This window comes from Pseudorasbora parva, chromosome 1 (genome assembly GCF_024679245.1).
Source record: "Pseudorasbora parva isolate DD20220531a chromosome 1, ASM2467924v1, whole genome shotgun sequence".
Taxonomy (NCBI): Eukaryota; Metazoa; Chordata; class Actinopteri; order Cypriniformes; family Gobionidae; genus Pseudorasbora; species Pseudorasbora parva.
In genome coordinates, this window is record NC_090172.1 from 33,567,522 (window position 1) to 33,583,257 (window position 15,736).

General features: G+C 37.8%; 1 protein-coding gene across 1 annotated transcript; it reads left to right on the plus strand.

Moving 5' to 3' along the window:
* dnaja2a (DnaJ heat shock protein family (Hsp40) member A2a) lies at window positions 1–13,960 on the plus strand. The gene is made up of 9 exons (XM_067438093.1): window positions 1–159; window positions 1,044–1,103; window positions 1,667–1,893; window positions 2,133–2,213; window positions 2,478–2,611; window positions 2,716–2,912; window positions 9,982–10,126; window positions 10,207–10,334; window positions 12,917–13,960. The coding sequence occupies exons 1-9, from the start codon at window positions 82–84 to the stop codon at window positions 13,103–13,105; spliced, it is 1,239 nt and encodes a 412-aa protein (XP_067294194.1). The 5' UTR covers window positions 1–81; the 3' UTR covers window positions 13,106–13,960.
* Window positions 13,961–15,736: the final 1,776 nt, after the last annotated feature.

Consider the following 15,736-nt stretch of genomic DNA (forward strand, 5'->3'; position numbering starts at 1 on the left):
TGAGGTTAAAGTTGACGCTTCCGGCCGGTGTCTCTCTTCAGCTCTCCGCTTCCCGCAGACAGTCCTTCACTCCGCACAGCCATGGCCAACGTCGCCGATACCAAACTATACGACATTCTCGGGGTCTCCCCCTCGGCCTCCGAAAACGAACTGAAAAAGGTACGGGCTTATCTACCTTGTCTTTAATTTGGGTGCAAGTTCGCGCTGTTTAAGAGTGTGGAGTTTTGTGTGTAAATCAGGAAGAGAGGTGGATTAGCACTGAGCTAAAGCTCGTCGTGAGTTTGGCCTAGTGTCTATAGTTACCAGTTCGTCGGACTAAACTGACGAGATGAAGTGTTGTTGTGGGGTTTAATCAAGCCCACCTGCTGTCTCTTTATCTTTCTGTTTACATGTGTATATGTTTGATTTATGTTGTGGACTTGAACACCAAACGCAGTCATTTGTATATCGTCATGTAGCGGCTTTAAACTGTTAGCGTCAGATCACCGTGTGGCCGGTGTGCGGGCCTTGAATCTGGGCTTTTCCCCTTTACATTCGTGTCATAATGCCAACGAGGTCACACGTACAAGTACTTTAATACAAATCAAATGAAAACGGACCGGTATTGTTGTCCTCCGTTTTTTATATTCGTTGTTTATCACAATTAACGTTAGTCATGCTATGTTTTGGCGCAGAGGGATTTCTGCTCTGGGGCAAAACATCTAGAATAACGTAAGATAAAATCTTTAAACCGACAGTAATTATTGAGCGTCAGTAGTTACAGCTCACTGGTTTATGTTGTTTTGGATTATGATAATTTTGCGCTGTTCAAGGCCAACCGGCTTCACATAAACGTGACGCACAAACTGAAACTCCGTAGTCTTCGTTCTTGAATCATTTGCTAAAATCTCGTGAGATATTTGCTAGGATACTTAGGCAGCTGTAACTGTTTACTTTTCAACCATGTTCCTTTTGTTAAGATATTTGTTTAAATGCTGGATGTTGTTTCATGTATGTTTTCTGAAGTGAAACTAACCTTCTGACACCGTTTTAATATATTTCAGGCTTATCGGAAATTAGCAAAGGAATATCACCCTGACAAAAATCCAAATGCTGGAGACAAGGTACGAATAGTTATATAATGATTTTATTAATGAAAGTTAATAAAATTATGATTTTATTTTTACCCAGAAATAGTGCACATTCATATAATATGACATGTAAATTGATATTTTTTCTACTTTTGAGGTTGATTGAGAAATGTTTGAAATAATATCATCTTTGTATGTCTTTCTAACATAAATTAAGTTGTCTAGTGAAACCGGAGTGTCTTCTGAAGAAACATCTAACTTCATTTGATGAACTGATTTAGACTTTTATTTAGAATTAAACATTGATCAGTGCACATGTACATACAGCACTACTGTATATATAATGTGTACATTATAGAATACTGCAAGCAGACACTTAGAACAAACTCATTGAACTGCTTGGATATGGATTTTTTATTTTTGGTGGAATGGACTTTCAATGAAAGGCCAGATATCTCGGGTCTCATTAAAATGTCGTGTCAAAGATGAATACATTTTTTGTGGGTTTGGATGGATGAGTAAACTTTAGGGTGAACTATCCATTTAAAGCTGTAATAATGCCTTTATTCAAAGGTTTTATCTTTTTTTCTTTGCAGTTCAAAGAGATAAGCTTTGCATATGAAGTACTAACTAACCCAGAGAAGAAAGAATTGTACGACCGCTATGGGGAACAAGGTCTGCGAGAAGGTGGCTGTGGAGGGAGTGGGATGGATGACATCTTTTCCCATATTTTCGGCGGCGGCCTGTTTGGCTTCATGGGTGGACAGGGTCGGAGCAGAAATGGAGGGCGGCGGAGAGGGGAAGATATGGTCCACCCTCTGAAGTAAGTGAAATTACAAAGCTTCCACTTTTTAGGGATCTGTATAAATCCTGCTCTCTGCTGTCCTTAAGAAGTCACATTGACCCCTTCTATTTCCTCCTCACTGTTGCACAAGCATATGTATAGCATCTTAAGATGCTTTAAATGTCATTAAGTTTTTTGGCCTTTTTCCAATCTGTGTTTAAGCTGCTCTTGTAATGTTCTGGAAGAGCTTTCTCACTTTTTTTGGTTTTCTTTCAAAGGGTGTCTCTTGAAGACTTGTACAATGGAAAAACAACCAAATTACAACTGAGCAAGAATGTTCTGTGTAGCACTTGTAATGGGTGAGTAAGAGTTTTCTTTTTTAAGGGTGTTTTCACGACAATTAGGGAGAGACATTTATAATGAAGATTGTCTTAGTTTCTCTTTGTCCCACCACACCCAATCAGTTCTATAAACTCCTGCATTTTATGAGTCTCATGAGTTACTGGATTTTTAAATAAGTCTGAGCTGTACAGTTCACAAAAGCCAAGCAAATTTTTCTAACGCTTTAAAAGCTTAAGTCATGTATTGAAATGTTTGACACTGAGGCTGTTTTGTCACCTCAGTCAAGGTGGGAAGTCTGGTGCAGTCCAGAAGTGTACAGCCTGCAGGGGACGTGGTATGCGCATTATGATCAGACAGCTGGCTCCTGGCATGGTGCAACAGATGCAGTCAGTGTGCACTGACTGTAATGGTGAAGGTAAGGGAGTCTGAATCTATACTGACCATTGGTGTTATTGAGTTGTTATTGTCAGCCAGTGTGTTCATGTAGACTGAAGGTTTGTTAATGGTTTCTTTATCCAGGTGAGGTGATCAGTGAGAAGGACCGCTGCAAAAAGTGTGAGGGGAAGAAGGTGATTAAAGAAGTGAAGATTCTGGAGGTGCATGTGGATAAAGGTATGAAGCATGGACAGAAGATCACCTTCGGCGGTGAGGCTGACCAGGCACCTGGATTAGAACCTGGAGACATTGTCCTGGTCCTGCAGGAAAAGGAGCATGAGGTATTTCAATGGTCTTTCATAAATTTCAGAAACTATTTTTTTTATTTGAGAACTGTGATCATTAAGGTGCAGTCAGCATATTGCAGGCAGCAACGCTGCATATACCGTCAAACTTTCGCCGTATCCGGTCGGCAAAACTCAGAACACATCTTCCCTTCTTAAGAATGACTTCAGTGCCGTTTTGTTCTTTTCTCAGAGAAAAGCTCAACTCCAAGTCTTCCAGAGTCACAGTGAAGCTGATTCGAAAAACCGCCGTTTGCCAGTTTTTGTGTTTACTAGAAGCACGCAAACGCAACTCGGCCATTATGTTAAGCCCCGCCCATCGATTCTATACACAATGTGATTGGCCCGACCTGAGTTTGGCTTTTACAGCTCAGAAGTGAATTGAGAGTTGCTAGATGACACTTGCTGCAAATTAGATTTGCTTCTGAAGAAATCATTTTATATGATAAAGCTTTTAAGCTTTTTCTCATATATAAACATAGATTAATTACTATTTAAATTCTCACAAATATTTGGTAACTCAATGTAATTTTTACAACAGGGTAATTGTGTTGCAACAGCTTACACACAGCACAAGGAAGCTTGATTTCGAATGGTTAATTAATGGATGAGGCCTTAACAAGGGATTGTCTGGGTCTAGTTGACATGGTCTCTGATGACATTCAAAGGGTTAATGGATTTGAGTTTATAGAAATGTGATGTGTTCTGTATGTTAGGTTAAAGAGAATGTTTTTCATAAAGATTTTAAAGCAGCACTTGGCTACTTTTGCTCAGGGTCCCCCTACAGTTTGGAAAAAATAATGTCCTCAACTACTGTCATAAGATCTGTCATCCTACAACAGGGGATGCCATCGCACGTGCATGTGTTGACATAACAACCCTGATAGCCCTGAACTAGTGATGCGCGGGTCGTCTCATAACCCACGGACCCCGTATGTCTATTTAATGGTCGCGGGTGCGCGGCGGGTTGTAAAAATATATACAGTGGTGCGGTGCGGGCCAAATAACTTCATAAAAGTGGCGCCGCGGGTTGGTGCAGCACTAACAGTTCCCCTGAACACTGCAAGAGGAGTTCAGACAAAACCTTTTCTTTCTTATTTGTCTCTGCTGCTTCGGACATGACTATATTATCCGACGAACAAAGTTGGGCTCGCACGTCCGAATTTAAGGAAGTGTGGGTGTTGGTGGAAGTGACGTATATGCCGTAAAGCAGTCAAATTTTGTAGTTCTTTTTGTTCTCGGGTTACTACCCGAAACCCAAACTTTAAAAGTACGATTAAAATCGATACAGATCCCATCAGGCTATGGCAGACGTGTCATTCAACCTATTGTAAGTCGATTTATCATCACAAGAGTCTTAAAAAATATATTATGAAGGTTGAAAAGTTACCTAGTGCTGCTTTAAAGGGGTAGTTCACCCATCCCTAAAGAACCAGTGAGCTGATGAACATGGAAGTATAGAGTATAGACCATAGAAAACACTGGTCATGAATTCTAAGTCTAAAACAAGCATTTAAGCGACATGTTGGAGGATTTCAATATAAGAGAAGAGGCGCTTGAGTTTGTTGCCAGCCCTATTTATATGAATCATGAGGTATCAAGACTTATGCTACTCCTACATTCAATGTCACGCATCGTTTCACGAATGACTCTTTTGGCTCATTGTCTTGTGTACGGTTGTCTGCCTGAAGATAATAGTTTTAATGATAATAATAGAATTTGATAGTGAGTGTTGACACAACCGGACTAATATTGGACCAGCTGGAGTTTCAGCGTGCAGGACAAGCACCCAGTAGAGCATTGCAATAACCTAGCCTTGAGGTCATAAACTGACCTTTGAAGTAATGCATCAACTAGCTTTTCTGCATTTGCTAACTTTTTTTGCAAGATAGAAAAATGCAGTTTTAAAAATACTAGAATATAAATCTTTAACTGCTCAAATAACACCCAGGTTTAGGCATCGGTCGGTTACTGGTTTTAAGGTATGCCACGGTTTGAAAGTCACGGTTTTAAAAAACACAATTTTCCGTTATACCGTTACCCCTTCCCTCACGAGCCTTCTCCCTCTGGTTGATGCAAGCAGTTAGTCACATGTGGATGGCTGAAGGAGGTGAACCCCTCTTAACCCCTTGCCTGTCACCCTCTGATTTGGCAAATGGAGCATTTAGACATACTCATAGTAAAAAGACAGCAGCTCGTACATTTTTCTAACAAATAAATATTTAGAAAGCCAACACTTGAGTTTACAGCTGAATACTCAGAATTACTCTAAGTTATTAATATAGAGATATATAGGTTCAAAATAAAATATGTAAATAATGTATAAAAATATTATGTGAATGTAGTATTACGACTTATAAGTACAACTCATAGACCGTAAAAAAAATATATGGACGACTCGACATCATCCGTTTCCGCTTGCCAGATTTGAAGCTTTCAGGCGGCCTGCACGGCGCTGACATCTTTGGACCGAGTCTGTGCAGTAGCGATTTCGGGACCGGAGTTGCGCAGTAGAGAGGAGAGTACAGTCGCGATATCAAAAGCCCGCCCACACTCTCGCAGATGCAGAACAATTAATAATGTTGGTGTGAAATAAACAGTTATGGAAATGTAGAAATTAAAGCTAAAGCTCCAATCTGCTCCCAAAAATTTAGAAAAAAGTCAGTTAGTGCCTCAGTGACAACTTCACTCAGAGAAGACGTCGATCTCAGCTGTCAATCATGACATCACACCCCCTGTTTTTATAGCATCAGATAAAGAACTAAAACTAAACTTATTTTAAAAACACTTGAAATGAAATCATGATGATAACTGCCTTCACTGACATAAACTAACTCTGGGGAAAAAATATTTGAAGTGTAGTTTTGTTTAGTTTGCCTCGTGTCCATTAGAAAACACAGAGGGGCAGCTATACTGGGACCGGTAACCGGGGGCGATCAAGGCGCGAAACCTTCAGTATCTGAGAGGGAGACTGCAGGCTTGGTACAACTAAATTGAAGGCACAAGTGTGGTCATGCTTTATTTGAGGCTGTTATGTCCAAAACTATGAATTTTATGAAACCTTTTCTAAGACCATGTCTGGATTTTTTTTTTTAGATGCTTTAATCAAATAAGTTTGGCCTGAAGATAAGTTTGCAGAGATCTGCTCGAATAATGCTACAATGATGCTAATGCTATATAATATATAATAATGCTATATATATATATATATATATATATATATATATATATATATATATATATATATATATATATATATATATATATATATATATATATATATATATATATATATATATATGCGTGTGTGTGTGTTTAATGGTTAAACAGTGTAAATTAATGGTGTGCTGGGCTAACCACAGCTCTTTTTAAAACATACTTTGTTCTTATATTTTTATAAGTATATGCATTCTTAAAAATACAGTCCCATTTTTAAATGTATATATACACTGCAGACTGTTGTCTGTCCGGATATGTGTATAAATGCAAGATGTTACATTAGGCTATTCAATTTGTTTCGTTTTTAGCCTGATCTCATCAGTACCTATGGCAACGTTTTTGCAAACCACAAAATATGTACCAATACGTACATATTGCGACAGTTTCAAAGTGAAATGTCCACTGGGTGGCGGTAAAAGCTTATTTTTTTCCAGAACAGATTTGCGTGAATCTGACATGTTTTGTTACGTTGTGGTTTTAAAGTACACCCACACTAAACCTACCCAAAAGTGTTTACAAAAGCAAATGTGACAAAAATAAAATTGTGTCCATGTATTTTTAGCTTGTGTTTAGAACTCGTCTTTGAGCTCTTTTATCATGCGTTCTTCATGGGTTTTGTTCTCAAGCTTTTCGCATTGCAAATTCAAATCTGTATCAGCTGAGCTATCGAGCAAGTCTGGTGAATCAGAAAAGCAGGACATGGAGCTGTGACGCAAAATTCAAAATGTTTTAGTTTACAAACCATAGACTAAAAAAATTCACTTTTTCTGCCTAGTGTTCATTTCTGTTGGAAACTGCAGTGTGTATTGGTACGTATTTTGTGGTTTGCAAAAACATTGTCACAGGTACATTTTGCCAATGAGGTTGCTCGTTTTGTGAGAAAAAAAAGATATGCAAATGTGCAGATGTGAACGTTTGTTTGTGGACGTGTGTTCGGAGGATTCAAACGATTTGTCAATGCTTGCACAAGAGCGCATATGAGGAAAACACTCGGACAGTGTGTGAATAAAGGAATAAAGGAAAAGTGCCCATAGTTACCAAATTACAATTAAAAGTGTTCAAATATAGGCATCATTGTTACACTTACCGCTGTTTTCTCAGGTTGGAGCTGGAATTATTGTATGCTGAGATGTCAGTTCATTTTGGTGCACACAGCATGCATTAAATTATGAAAATGTTCTATTTGACATCTTGGACTAAAAACAGTCTGAACTTGAGGCCACGTACGTACCGGGTGATCTGCCGTAGCTCACACGCATCTCCCTCTGATTCTCCCTCTGATTCTCCATCATATTCTGACTAAACGCGTGGTAATTTTACGCGGGTGATGCGTATCCACCTCTCGCGAAGCAGCCTCTCCAACGTTTCGAGAGACTTGCAAGTCATACTTATTTTAAAATATATCATTAATTATCACCATTGACAGTAGCGGAGGAACGCCACCGAATGTAACAAAGTAAAAGTACAGTTTTTTTCACAAGAAATGTACTTGAGTAAAAGTAAAAGTACCCATTTTTAAATATACTCTAAAAGTACACGTTACCCAAAAAATGTACTCAAGTAAATGTAACGAAGTAAATGTAATTCGTTACTACCCACCTCTGGTTATACCAGTCTGATACTGCTCCATTGGGCTGTGATTATGGGGTGTGTTTCAACAGAACCAGGAAAGACATCGATTGGATAGACCTAAAACCAATCAGAGCAACGAAGCAACGCATTGTCAAATGTCAACAGAGCTCAACTGCACTGTGTTGCCAAGTCGCCGTTTTTTCCACGGGTTGTTTTCTATGTCCGCGGGTTGAAGCGAGTATTATGTGATATATAGACCCATGAGTGCAAAATTTAGCAGGCAATCTTGCCAAAATAACACACGTTTTACCCCCCAAATGCCATTTTTTTTCCCTGGAGATGCAGCATTCTATATGTATATGGATGTGTTTGGGTTGTTTTTAAAAATATCATAGAGTTGTATGTGGTGGGGTAATTAAACGCGATATGTGGTGACATCACAATCGCGTTGCATTGTGGTATATGAAGCTGCCTGAAGTGTACATATGAAGTAGACTCGCTCACTCTGTCAAAATCAAGGGAGCAAGGGTCTATCCATATAAACTTCTCTTGTCCACTTCAAATAGCGACGCAGATATTGATTTGGGACTATATTATGGGGAAGCACAGGCAAAGCACAGCTACTTGGGCGCAAATATGATACAACACATTGCGATCGCTCAACAGCCGGACGACATGAGGTTGAGAGCCCTGATATCTCTGATATAAAAAAAAATATTTGGTGGTGAACTATCTTTTTAATGTTTGTTTTTAGTAAACTGAAAACATTAAATTATACTTTTAAATAAGGAACTAAAACTCCTTTTAGGTGGCGATAATGTGAAATGGTGCAAGTCATTGGAGTCATTCATTCGATTTGTTCAAATGGCTGATTCATTCAGGAGTGAAGTTAATGGTTCTCTTTATGAAAATGTAATGGTCCATTGGATCATTGCTTCACTTGTGTGATTATTGCGCTCGTTATTCATGTGATATTGCTTATACTGTATATAATGATGTAAATGTGAGGGCGTTTTAGTAGGGCAGTTTAGTTCGAAACGGGGCATGGTTCGCTTGAAAAGTAGGTCATGTGAAAAGCTGTCATCCGGACCCGGGTCAGCTGAGGGATAACAGTTGAGACTGGCTGATGGAGGTGGTCTGAGTTCTGTTGTGCAACTTAAAAATCCATTTTGTACAGTGTACAAAATTGTCCAGACAAGATGATCACAAGGAGTTATAGAAATAATGATAGTATTAGTGAAGACCTCTGATTTTATTTTTATTATAATCAAAAATGGACATAAGTTGCATTTTGAATGAAACGAGGGAACATCCGTTGTGCTGTTATGTGTTGCTGTTGACGACGGCCATTATAAGGAAGGAATCCCACAGAATAGAATCTTGCTTAAAGTGCATAGAGCTGCTCGTTTTATGTTGTTTGCTGATTTTCAAATATAAAACTTGATTTGATGATTTCAGTGTGTGGATCTGCAAATTTTTTTTTAAACACTATCTCAGTTGAACAAAACCGTGATGATTTGGGTCACTATAATCGTGATATGAAATGTTCATACCGTTCCATCTCTGCCCCTACCCAAAAGGACCACTCTGCTATTTGATGCCTCCATCCCCACATGTGAACTGAAATTACACTGAACGCCTGCATATTATGTAATTGGCATAATAGTAGTACAAAGGTTTTTAGCAGCCAGAGCCAACTTCTGAAATTTGGCTTTGGCAAGCTAATTCGATATAATACACTTATAAATAAGGTTTGTTTTGGCCTAGTTTTGTTATAAATGTCACCAATTAATACTTCAATTTAGCTTAAAGCATATCAGGGCCTTAATGTATAAATGCACAAGGGGCATTAACAAGTAAATTAGCAATATTCATATTATAAATGCACAACACGCACACAATGTTTCTAATTAACTTCTGATGTATTCAAAACATTTGAAAAAATGTTTCCTGGGTGGTTTAGAGCTCAAGTAGCCTTAAGGCTCATCAACAAGTTTAATTATCAGCAAGTCACAAAGAACACCACGCTCTCTCTCTAGCGCTGCAGTTCTGCCATACAAATGATCTGGCTTTAGTGCTGCCGAGCTGCTGCAGGAACATCAAGCAGATTGCAGTGACAGTGTGTCATGAACATGCTGCTTTACAGCTTCTTATCCACCCTCGCATGCTGCAAGTGTGTACGGGGTCTGCTGTGAAGGAAGAACCATGTCTGACTTTTTGTTCTTTACTGAGTGAACATATCAGATAGCTAAATCTTTTCAACCTCTTTCAACAGACGTACAGAAGAGAAGGTAACGACTTGCACATGACCCATAAGATCGGCCTTGTTGAAGCACTTTGTGGGTTCCATTTCACATTGAAACACTTAGATGGTAGACAGATTGTGGTGAAATACCCAGCTGGCAAAGTCATTGAGCCAGGTGAGTCCTCTTGAAATGAGTTTGTGTGATTTTAAAATGATTTTAATATTTTGTCTGAAAACTGTATTGTCCTTTTGCAGGTTCAGTCAGAGTTGTTAGAGGAGAGGGTATGCCACAGTACCGTAACCCTTTTGAGAAGGGTGACCTATTCATCAAGTTTGATGTGCAGTTCCCAGACAACAATTGGCTAAGCCCAGAGAAGCTGACGGTAAGAGAATTAACTTTTATAGTTTTCGGACAGAAGGAATTTTCTTTTAATTTTTTTTAATTAAATAAAAACAATTAAGCAGCATGTATGTTTTCAACATTAATGTTTTTTTGAGCAGCAATCATTAGAATGATTTCTGAAGGATCGAGGCTGGAGGAATGATGCTGAAAATTCAGCTTTATACATGATAGGAATTAGGGGTGCATCGGTCCAATACTCGGGATCGGTATCGGCTCCGATCTGCCATTATTTGTCAGATCGGGTATCGGACAGACAGGACCGATCCAAATTCGATACTGTGCGCATAATAATCTGTTATTGTTAAGCCCCAGTGCCCCACAGCCCCACAAAAGGCACAAAAACCTTATAAAGCATCATCAACAATTTGTGCACTATATTATAAGTGTTCTGAAGCCATTCTATAGTTTAATGTGAGGGGCAGATTAATATTGAAGTCATTAAATTCAAGTTCACATCAATGCATGCTCCCTCTGCTGACCGCTGCGGCTCAGTCTCTCTCCATTCAGCTTTCAAACTATATGTCGCATCTGGTTACAACAGTCAACACGATGAAACTCCCCAAGATTATTTATTGTTTCTGTTATTATGCTTGATCTGTAGAAAACGCACTATGGTTTCTCAAAAATGACTAACTTGTCTGCTGGCGTTTATTGCTGTAAACCGTGTTACTTTCTACCGTGTGTCTGTTAGATCACAACACTGGATTGGTAATTGTATTGTTCTTCACGCAGTAACTGAAATGTTAAACTGTTCAAATAAACGGCTTATAAGAATACTGCATAGGTACACTATGCGTCTATATCTTGTTTTGAACTTCTCAATGCGGACAGAGGCACGGAACGCGGCACGCTGTGAGCATGTGACGCCGTGTTGCTTCAAGCGCATCATCCTGCGCACGGGATGCGCATACGCGCTTTGTGCCACTCTATATTATAATACTTTTGCGCTATGAAAGCCTTATTAAAAGATTTTCTTGTTCTGCTCTATCCATATGTTACTGCCTCATTAAAAAGATGCACTATACATTTAAAATAAATGTAATTTCTTAGTATATAGGCCTTATTTCTATAAATATGTTTAGCCTACTTGTTTTTCATGAATACATTTTGTGTAACATTGTACTAGATTTACAGCTACACTTACTCACTTTTGTGGTGTCCTTTTTTCCCCCCACTAAATGTTTAGATTTTATACAATTATTGTGCACTCGTGATTTGTAAATCTTGCTGCTGAATTATTCACTGATCTAATTTATTCACTATAGTATTAGGCTATTTTTTTGTCATAGATTGTGATTTTATATATTTTTTTTGTTGTTTTTCTTTATAATGAAGTCTGTATTTAGTTGATTGTGTTTAACTTACAAGAGAATGATATTCAATACAACACACTAAGGTTTAGAAATTCTACATATTATAAACTGCATTGGTATCGGATCGGTTTAGTATCGGTATCGACCGATCAAATTTTTAATATCGGATCGGTTCTGAAAAAATGTTATCGGTGCATCCCTAATAGGAATAAAAGTATATTTTAATAATGTTTTTAAATGGAACACAATCGTTTTACATTGTAGTAATATTTTGCATTATTATGGTTTTATCTATTTTTTTTATCAAATAAAGTAGCTCTGTCACTAATGATTATTTTAGGAAGCGTAACCGGTCACGTTGTTGTTGTTGTTGTTTTTTGCCACTTCTTTCCTATAGAAATGCTACAGCCACTGTTTATTGAACAAGAATTTGTACCTCAAAACATGCAAATTCAGAGCATGGGTTAATCTCTTATTTTGAAATTAGTGATGAGCAACAGTTAACATATTTAGAAATATAATGATGTATTCTCTTGTGTTGGCATAGGTTTATAATTGATTTGCCTTAAATGATGAAATGGCACACATTGTGTACCCAGATGAACGTTATAAGCAACCTAAGCTCACAGCATTTGCAGAGATGGAGACTGAGACGTGCTCCGCACATGTAAATAAGTTCATGTAGCGCTGCATTTACTGTGAATAGAGCCGCATGTAAAAAAAGTGCATGTATATGAAATTTGCAGGGCATATATTTATTTAACTGAATCCCGGCCTTTTTGAATTTGCAATAGCACTGCTATAGTATTGTTTTCATACATCATGCAGTAGTGCTAGGCAGTATACTTTTTCATACTGAATACCGGTATTTACTTTTATGATATGAATTTTGATGATACTGCAATATTGGTATATGAACATGAACAAACATGAACTAGCAAGCATGTATGAGCACATTTCATAGATCAATGAATGTATTGATGTATGAAAACTCCGTTTTTTTTATCACGCAGCCTTAGAAAATGCTGTAATATTACGGTTCATGGATTCTTGTCAGTGTAAATTTACAGTTATGGATATTTTTCAAACGGAGTACTTAAATTTAATATGGGAATTGTGACAGCCATAAAATAAATGTAGCCTTCAAAAACATTGAAATCTTGCTGAACCCTAATTTTTGAAAATGTTTGAATTGTAATATTTTAAATTTTACTATATAATACCCAATCTGTTTCTCCTGTTTTCACAGGAGTTAGAGGACTTGCTGCCTACACGGGCCGACGCGCCGGTCATCTCTGGAGACGCAGAGGAAGTGGACCTGCAGGAGTTCGACATGAGCCAGAGCTCTTCTGGTGGTCACCGCCGTGAAGCATACAACGACAGCTCAGATGAAGAAGGAGGACATCATGGGCCTGGCGTGCAGTGTGCTCATCAGTAAACCCGACTACAGCAAATAACTTGTCTGGCTCCAACAGTGGGGATTTAAAAAAAATGTCTAGTTGCACAATAAACAGGTGTGTTTATAATCTGATTCGGGGCTGCCTTAAATGATGAGAATTACGTACAGCCATTCCTGACCACCTGATTCCCTTGTAGTAAACGCACAGATGATCCCGCATCTAGTAACCCTTTCTTGCCCCCTCCTCCTCTCCCTGCGGCCCTCTAAAGCCAACCCCACTTCAGAGAGAAAAGGGTAATTGATTCGTACTCTGTGTGTAACTTACTTTTTTTCTTTTTTTTGTCATAGTATTTACAAGTTTAAATCTAACCATAAAATGCAGTTTTGGCCCTGGACTTGAGACTTTTGTTGAAGAGCAGTGACCTAATGGAAGAGGAGTTGAGAGATCATAAAACAAACAAAAAAACAAATAGAAATGCCATCATGGGACTTTATCACCAATCCATTTTTTTAGGTTTGTTTGTATCTGTGCGCAATTTTTACCACTTTATTTTATTTGTAGATTTTTTTTTTTCTTTCCTTTCTTTGATATTTTAAGAATTGGAGCAAGAGACTATAACATGTATAAAATAAGTGATTGTCATTTAAGCTTTGTATCAGCTGCTGTCACAATTGAGTGTGTTTTATGTTTTGAAATAGTTAAAATAAAATCAGTTGCCTATTGTCAGCTATCCAGGTGCATGTTGAACATTTTGGTCCCTTCACTGATTGAACCGTCTGTCAAGAGAAAGAGACATCATACACAATGAAACGAGTGGAGGAGAAGGCACCTTTAGGCTTATCTTCTGTGAAAAAGTTTGAGTTGAATAAAATGTCTTTAAATATCTCCTCAAAGTAATCAAAGTCTTGGCTTTATTTGGTGCTTAAATCCTTTCCTGGTGTTTGCAGTTACTTTTGACATTAATGCTATGCTAACTTTAAAGTTAAAGGATTCATGAATTGGGGTTGGATTAATTATCCTCAATCTTTTGACATTTAAGAGGTTATTGGACTATTAAAATAGCCTGTAAATTCCTTGTTAGTCCAAAACAACTTTTATTGAAACCGGGCTCAGGAAACGACTGGTTTTGGATTGTCATTTTTTATATATTTTTATTTTTGTCACATTATTACCTAACCGACAAAAGACTTAACACACGTCATGTCTGCAACGCGTACTTCTGCGTCTTTGCCTTTAGCCCCGCCCACCAATGTGCGAATGTTATGTAGTAATAAAAACGAACAACTACTAAACCATACAGATGCTTCTGAGGATTGAGATGTTGTAGCAACCCATAATGTAACAACTGCACATAATGTAATAAGCATTACATTAATGTAATGTTCATGATGTAATTTCCTTAAAACGTAGGAAAATCTTGAGCTCATGATTTATAAAAAATAATAAATACGCATAAATGTTTCACATTGTTTGCAAATGTTTAAAGTATGTAACGAGATAACATTGGACGTTTTCAAAACAATTGCGTGTAATGAAAGGAAAATAATTTTAATATGCAAAACACCCAATCATAGCAATATTTTCATTCGCATTAAGGTTCAGAGATTAAAAATGCATCAAGTAACCAGTGTTTACCAGTATTATCAGCACTTCACTATTAGCGTTACTTTGATCTCTAACATGACTATGAAAGGCGGTTAAAATGGCAACGTTTTTTACTCTATTAATGTCTCAAAATGTTTTGTCCTGTGCACAGGTCCATGTCCAAATAATAAGGTAGAGTTGTACGAGACGACACTCCAAAAGGTCAATTGTCACTTAGGTTGACAAACCCTACGTGGATTGTATCTGAAGTGACAGTGAAAGCAGAGCAGTTTAGGAAACACCTGTGACCTAGAACTACATGCAGAAAGATCACAATAGGCCAGGAAGGAATGTCACGTGCTGTGGTCTAAAACTTCCTGCGGGCTGCAAAGAACACCAGAGGGCAGTAAACGTTAACAACGTTACACCGTTAACCCTGTGCGTTCTTATCGGTTCTTATTTACATTTTTGGCTTTTTCTGCTCATTTTACCTGTGTTAATGCCATTGCATACATTTTGCCACAGGTCTGTATTTTTATTGGAATTGTACTATTTCACCCCAATTTCCTTTAATAAATCTGTCACAAAATAGTTCCACTCAGGACCTTTTGAACAAAAATGTCCCATTTGAAACTCCATTTTTAATTCCAGTGCCATTTAACTATACAATGATGCAGTCTTTGTTAATAGGCTTTCATTCTGTGGAAATGCTTCAGAATTTCGAATTTCACTGTTTTTGATCAGCTAGTGCCGTATGTTCAGGTTTGGCCTATAAATGAAATACTGATTGTATTCCTGTTTTCTGTTTATGCATATTATAGAGCCAGTTGGACAAATTATGCAGCTATAAGTGTGGGTGTGTTGGTATGGATGTGGAGTGTGGTGTGTGTGTTTGGTTGTAATATTTGAGAGAAAAGCTCAACTGCAAATCACAAATCAAACCATTGTGCGCACCAGTGAAGCTTTGCTGGCAACTAATTTGGAAAATTTGCCACTGGGCCCAAACTAAATCTTAATAAAAACTAATAAATAAAAATAAAGATATTTAGTTTTTTCCACTAACAACTTGTTTAGAATCATGGCTT